This window comes from Vitis riparia, chromosome 12 (genome assembly GCF_004353265.1).
Source record: "Vitis riparia cultivar Riparia Gloire de Montpellier isolate 1030 chromosome 12, EGFV_Vit.rip_1.0, whole genome shotgun sequence".
NCBI classification, from domain to species: domain Eukaryota; kingdom Viridiplantae; phylum Streptophyta; class Magnoliopsida; order Vitales; family Vitaceae; genus Vitis; species Vitis riparia.
In genome coordinates this window covers 19,241,160-19,248,181 of record NC_048442.1, presented here as the reverse complement: position 1 = coordinate 19,248,181, position 7,022 = coordinate 19,241,160, and the positions used below count along the sequence as shown (strand labels likewise).

General features: G+C 38.4%; 1 protein-coding gene across 1 annotated transcript; it reads left to right on the top strand.

Moving 5' to 3' along the window:
• Positions 1 to 2,044: 2,044 nt before the first annotated feature.
• On the top strand, positions 2,045 to 6,421 carry LOC117926635 (mitotic checkpoint serine/threonine-protein kinase BUB1). The gene is made up of 14 exons (XM_034845813.1): positions 2,045 to 2,155; positions 2,223 to 2,370; positions 2,457 to 2,614; positions 2,708 to 2,798; positions 3,150 to 3,260; positions 3,348 to 3,435; positions 3,881 to 3,984; positions 4,077 to 4,148; positions 4,234 to 4,323; positions 4,404 to 4,561; positions 5,169 to 5,223; positions 5,299 to 5,433; positions 5,528 to 5,649; positions 5,840 to 6,421. Exons 1-14 carry the CDS (start codon positions 2,088 to 2,090, stop codon positions 6,027 to 6,029), a joined length of 1,590 nt encoding a protein of 529 aa, XP_034701704.1. The 5' UTR covers positions 2,045 to 2,087; the 3' UTR covers positions 6,030 to 6,421.
• Positions 6,422 to 7,022: the final 601 nt, after the last annotated feature.

The following is a 7,022-nucleotide window of genomic DNA, read 5'->3' as shown; positions in this document are numbered from 1 at the left end:
TGCGTGTGTAAGGGAGAGAGAGCCACGTGGCATTTTTTAGGGAGGATCCCACAGATAGGTGAAAGTTTAGAGAAAGAAACGGGTTTGGTGGGTTGTATGGATATGGAGGCTTGGGTGAGTGGTTTTAATGGGTGTGTGAAGGAGTGAAGGATAACATGCACCTGTGAGACTCCATGTAAGTGAGGGAGTGGGATGGAGAATGAATGAGAGAAAAATGGGTGTGGTGGAGGATGCTTGATTCCTGCAGACTTGAGTGAGGAAATGTGTATGGCTGATGCGAACAGTGAAGAAGGCGTAGGCATGTGGTAACCGTGTTATTCCTCATGAGAACATGAAGCCTTTGCTTGGACAAGTTAAACTGGATCGAACTAACAAGCTCTTTCCCTGCTCTTCGCGACTCCGCCTGGGCCTCTCCTCACAGCTTCAGCTTGCTTCTTCAAACCTCTAATGTCTCCACCCTTTTCTCTATAGCATTGCCGTCCAAGAAAGGATCTCCTCTTTTCAAATATCTCCAGCCAAACACCAGGAAAACTGGAATGCTCTCCTCCTCTCACTCTGCAAAATATACCCAGGCAGTTTGCTACTTTGCTTCACTCTCAAGCTAACGAATCTCCTCTCTAGAAAATGCCAAGAATAGAGAGGAAAAGCGAAGAAAAAGAAAAAGAACAAAAAAAAAAAAAAGAACAGAGCAATGTATAAGGGGAGATAATACCACTAAAACCAAGTTCTGCGTCACGAAGACCAAAAGAGCTTTCAAAAGAGCTTGGTGGGAGGATCTCCATGAACTTAACACACAAACACAAAATATATCCAACATGCAGCTCATATGGGAGAAAACAAAGATCAAATAAACAAAAGTTAAAAACAGGTTTGCCTCCTTAGGTAATCCAAGCAATCATCTGAATATCAGCAAGAAATGTAAGGTGATCCTCGAAAATAAGGTAAAATAAAGTAAAAGATAATCAAACCTGACCGATTCTTTTCCTACATCTCTAACAAAAATGTTTTCCCCTTTACTCCTTCTGTCCCCCCCCCCCCCCCCAACCGTTTTTTCCTTCCTTTCTTTCTTGGTGTCTTCTTTTGCCAGCCACTCTTCTGCCCTCCTATTCACCGGTCAGCAAGCATGGCTTGCCCAACCACTCTTGCTGCTGTGCACGCCTGCTACAACCGGCATCAAGCCCTCAGCTTCATGGCTGCCTATCCCATCTGGCCGGGATTCATGGTCAGAGAGGGGGGGTCCCCCTCACCTTCAAAAGAATAACCAAACTCCACTCTAACAGCCCAAAAGCTCTTCTGAATATCCTCTAACAGGTGTCTCTACCCCATTGCATTTCCAACCCACTACCTGATTCAATGACCACCCAACCAGGAAGCAGCATCTAGCTCTTTAAGAGTCCTCCACTTGGCAAGAAGTGTGACCTGCAGCAAATGAAAAAAAAACAAGCCCCATATGGGGGTCTACAATAATTTTTTTATTTTTAAAAATAAAAAATATGGTATTTTCAGGTAATTTTTTTTAGTGTTTTTACTTATTTTATGAAATTATTTTTAAAAAATAATTATACAAATATAGATAATGATTAAAAATAAAACACCTCATATAAATATCATTTTTGAAACATATTTTAAAGAAGACAGATTAAAAATATTTCCGGATTTCAAACAAACATTTGTTATATAAAATATTAAAGAGCAGTTTCAAAATGTTTTTTGGAATTTTTTTTTAAACAATTAAGAAATATGACCAAAAGTTGCTTGGAAGTATGTTATAGCATTTAATGATAAGGAGACATCCCGGTTGCCAAACAATGCCTTATTTAAGTCTCGGAATGATAGGTAGTGCCTTACCCAAATGAGGCAAACTAACCTTACTATTAAGTTTGCGTTTGGGCTGAGATTAGGCCAGCCCATCTAAGTTTCCAACATGAAAGCCTCACCTGGTCTTGGGCTTTTTTTCATAGGCTCGGCCCGGACCGAACCGGCCCAGACCAAAGCAGTTCAAATTGTAAACAAGCGCGCCCATCTGCTGGCTCCCCAAGGCCTATTCAAATCTTCTTCTTCTTCTTCGTCTCAATCTCACAGGCGACATGGTTGTGGCTTTACCAGAATCCACAAACGACGCTTCTGGAAACGACCCTCTATTGCCATGGCTCTGGTACTCTCTCTCTCTCTCTGTGCTTTCTCTCTCATGAATTTTCTCACATTGTGTTGATCAAATCCAGGTCAATCAAAAAAGCCCTTGATGGCTTCAATTCAGGTCACAAAAATGGCAAAGATCTCGAGCACCTTCTCTCCAATTGCATCACGACCTTCAAGGGCAACCCCCAGTACCGGAATGATCCCAGATTTCTCAAGATTTGGTTCCTCTATGTGAGTGTTTTTGTTTGCTTTTTGGAATGGAAAACTGGAAAATTACTTCAGAAAAACGGTTATAAAACAATACCCATTTAGTACAGTTGGATGCGAGGGAAGATTTTGCAAGCATTTTCAGAGAAATGGAAGAGAATAAGATTTGCGTTGGTCAGTCTTTGCTTTATGAATCATATGCCTTGTTTCTTGAAGCAAAAGGGAAGTTGCTCGATGCGTTTATGGTTTACCAAATGGGGGTTTCGAGGTTTTTCATCCCTTCTCTCTCTCTGCATTTATATATGTATGCATATATAGCTATTTCTGGGTATTTTACTTGTGATTTGTTAATGGGTATTAGGAAGGCAGAGCCCCTTGATAAGCTGAAAAAGGCACAAGCCTTATTCATGGATAGAATGAAGGAGATTGTGAATGCTTGCTCACTCGAGCCGGTATGTTAAAGGATAATTAGGGTACAAGTTGATTTACAATGGTTTTGTATTGTGCTATAGTCAATCTCATTTGTGTAGATGCTTGAACTTGTACACCTTCAGCCTCTGAGTACTGGATAAATATGCTATTTCTATCGTCAATTTTTCATATATTTGGTTTTAAGAACTATGCTGACACAATTTTGTGGGTTAGAGCCTGCTAAGTGCACTTGTTTTTCTTTTCCTTTTCAAACACCAAAATTAGATCATTTATTTCTAATTATCTTTCTAATGGTTAGTGGAAGTATGCTCCATTGATGTTTATATTGGGGTAAAGAAATTATTGTTTCCTTTGTGTTTTGCTTTTTGTAGATTGATGATGGTGAATCTGCTGAGCTTGGAACAAGTTTTACTAATCCATGGTCAATCTCCACAATTAAAGATCTATTGCAGAAGAAGAAGCCTCAAATCTTGAAATATGATGTGAGGCAATTTAGTTACATTTAATTTCAGGTTGAAATCCCCAATTGGTTGTTAGTCCTTTACAAGATTGATTAACACTTCTTTCAGGGATACCATCCAAGTACTAAAGCTTATTCAAAAAAAGTGGCTCTATCTTCTTTGCAGAATTCATCAAGGAATAAGATCATTGAGATAGGTGATTGTCTTTAATATGCTCAATTACTTTTATGCATGCAACAGGTAAAAGTTGCCAAAAATTAGCAAATGGCCTGGAATCGGTACATGTAAGTGAAAATTCTGCTCTTTCATCTTGGGTACCCTAGAAATATGGGTTTTGCCCTACATAGCCAAACTTAGTTCCTGCACCAATATCTAAATCCTCAAATTTTCTCTACCTTCTATACCTTCAATTCTAATCTTGTTAAGTTTGTGTTGCTTTCATGTGCATCTGTGCATTTGTTACTATAATTTATATTCCAAGAATCCGATTTTCCTGTGGGGGCACAAGTTCTAATGGGATTCATGTGTGTAACTTGTTTGTTTCTATCAACTCCCATTCCTAGAGTTCAGGGTTGGGGGCATGAAATGTAAGGAAATCTGTTTTCAATAATTATAACTGTCACCTGTTTTGATAATTGAAGGTGGATATAAGTACCAGATCAAGGGATGTGCTGGTAAAGGTGGATTTGCTCAAGTATTCAAAGCATATGTCAACTATAATCCTGATGAAGTTGTTGCATTGAAAGTAATCTGTCTTATCTTCCACTTTCCTTGATGTAGATCCAAACAAAACTAGTTCTAATTTGAATGTCTCATAAATTTGAGAATCTTTGGCAGATACAAAAGCCTGCTTTCCCATGGGAGTTCTACATGTATCGCCAACTTGATAAACGTATCCCAGACAAGGAAGTATGACATTTTCCTGTTTTTTCCTATTCCAGTGCTTGCTTGTTTAAAAGAAATGCTACTCATTCTTTACACTTCATTTTGCTAGAGGTCAAGCTTTGGCTTTGCTCACAGATTACATCTCTATTCTGACTGTAGCATACTAGTTAGTGAATATCTAGCTCATGGTACACTTCAGGTAGGTTAATAATGTGTTTGCGTTAGGTTCAATCCATTACATCTGTTGTTATACATTTGTTCATATGTGCACCCATGCAGGATGCCATAAACTCTTATGTAGTTATTGGTGGGTCCATGGAAGAAGTGTTATGTATTTATTACACTATAGAGATGCTCTACATGCTGGAAACTATCCATAGTGTTGGCATTATTCATGGTGATTTCAAGCCTGATAATCTGCTTATTCGTTATAGCAGGTAATCATATTCTTTCTTTTGTGGAAAGTAACCTGGGTGATTTCAAGCCTTATAATCTTTTATTCAACAATAAGCCGCATAGTTAAGCTTTCATGAAACAGTAGTACAAAACTTCTAGATATGGATGATCAGTCCTTTTGGTAATATATATTTGGATTCCTCTTGTAGGATAGCCATGCACAATGCCAAATTGTCATCTTATAACTAGTTTTTGCTGTTGTTATTCTTTATTGCTCATAAATAATGTTGTTCTCGTGGTTTTGTGTTGGATTCTAAGTTACTAATAACAACTTAGAGATGCAGGGTGATATCCAGCCTCTTTTATTTTTTCAGTTTGAAGTGCTTAAAAGGTTGAAGTCCATATACACTCGATTGTGACAAATATCCTGTGATCAAACAAGTTGTTTACTCATGAAATCAGTCAAGATTTAGACATATGATCAAAGCATTTTGTTCATCTAAAGTTACTGACATGAAATAATGACAATCTTGCCATACAAATAGTTACTGTTTATTTGCATATAATTATGTGAATTTGAAGATTTATAGGCATAAACATACAGCCATAGGAGGTTGTCATGTAGTGACATTGCTTACTTCTCTGCAGGCATGATCTTACAGAAGAAGAGTTTCACGAGCGATGTGGCCCTTGGCGTGATCAGGTTCCTCCAGTTGCATAAGAGATTATCAACCTCATGTCAATATCATTTATAATTGCTTGGATTTTTATAATGCAGGGACTTTGTCTTGTTGACTGGGGTAGGGGGATAGACCTAAGTCTCTTTCCTAACAATACAGAGTTTAAAGGAGACTGTCGGACATCTGGTTTTCGGTGTGTGGAAATGCAAGAGCACAAGCCATGGAAATTTCAGGCCTGTACCTGATTAAATTATGAAGCATATAAAAGAAAATACTACTTATAGCAAACTAACCATACATTAGCCCTTCTTTGTTGCTGGTCACCAGGTAGACACTTATGGCCTTTGTGTTATTGTCCACATGATGCTGCACAATTCATATATGGCAATTGAGAAGAAACCATCTTTTGATGGTGGCTATATTTATCAACCTAAATCACCTTTTAAGCGGTATTCCATCTGCATTCTCACAGGATTTCTTTTATTTCCTTGATTTTTGATAGGGGTCAGGCCCTTTTTTTCCCTCACATCTCTAGATCTTCAGTATATAGGACAATCAGAATTCCAGGGCTTAACATGTCTTTAAGGATTTCTTCTAATGACATAGTTCCACTATTCTGACTGTACAATGGTCTTTCAGATATTGGAATGTTCAGCTATGGAAGAATCTGTTTACAAAACTGCTGAACTCAAGTCCCCACGAGGATCACAATAGGTTGCTGCAGAATTTGAGGGAGTCCTTCCAGGATTACATGTGCTCAAACCCTCAGCTGATAAAGAAACTCAAGCATTTACTAGTGAAGCAAAGGGCTTCCTTGTGTTGTGCTTAGTATATGACCCATCATTTCTCCTTGATTCTTCATATAGTAACCTTGCAATTTCGCTTTGAAATATAAGGTCGGTCCTGGAATCTTTTCTTCATCCATCTGGTATTTACTGATACTGCTCTTCCCTGTAAAGTTAGTCCCAGCATAAAAGGGGAGTTGGTGGGTGGTAATGGAGAAACCATATCTGCACGGGAGCTAACTAGTGTGTTATAAGCTGGTAGGTTTCTTGCCTACCTTAAAATTCTTGATGTTAAGTGTAATTGTTGTTTTGTTGATGAACAGGATGTGTATCATATATATGTTTGTATGATTTGTATTTAGTATCTTCAACATTCTTAACATAACTTCAATGCAAGATAGACAGAAAATGGGCATCATTACAAGATCTGCATAAATTTGGCCTTTGCTACAAAGATTTGTTTAAGGTTTTCTTGAAGTACCTGTAACATTTTAGTGAAAGTTGGACTAAAATATTATTAATTAATATGTAAGAAGCTTCACTAGCAATTGTACAGAATCCTCCACGACAGACTAGTTACAACGCAAACAGAGGGGGAACGAAACAACATAAGATTTATGACTGGCTTCAAAAGAATAAAAAATGCTACAAGTTCACTGGTGAGTGTCGTCTGAATGTACTTGTTATAGGAACTCAAATATGCAGTTGGGAATGGTAAGAGGTGGAAGCTTGACCTGGCTGAGATTACCAAGGCACCTTGGCCTTGTCTGTCCAACATTGACCGAGGCAGTAATGAAACCACCTAGCAGAGAACTGCATGGAGACAGGGAAGGCTGATATCTCCAGCGTGAATAAATGGCACGGCTGAGAAAACAATAAAACTCATGGAAGGATATCTATTATTGCTGGCATACAACTACAAAGGAAAAAAGTACTAGAAGTGGCACAAAGCTTGGACTCACTTGACTAACAAAGGCATGGTATTTAGAAACAAGGTCCAGGAAAGCATACACGAGGGCTATCTCTGTATACGAACT

Coding starts and splice junctions, on each gene's coding strand:
- LOC117926635 (XM_034845813.1), top strand. CDS start 2,088: ATGGTTGTGGCTTTACCAGAATCCACAAACGACGCTTCTGGAAACGAC. Junction 3,985..4,076: donor ATGAAGTTGTTGCATTGAAA/GTAATCTGTCTT, acceptor AATCTTTGGCAG/ATACAAAAGCCTGCTTTCCC. Junction 4,324..4,403: donor TAGCTCATGGTACACTTCAG/GTAGGTTAATAA, acceptor GCACCCATGCAG/GATGCCATAAACTCTTATGT.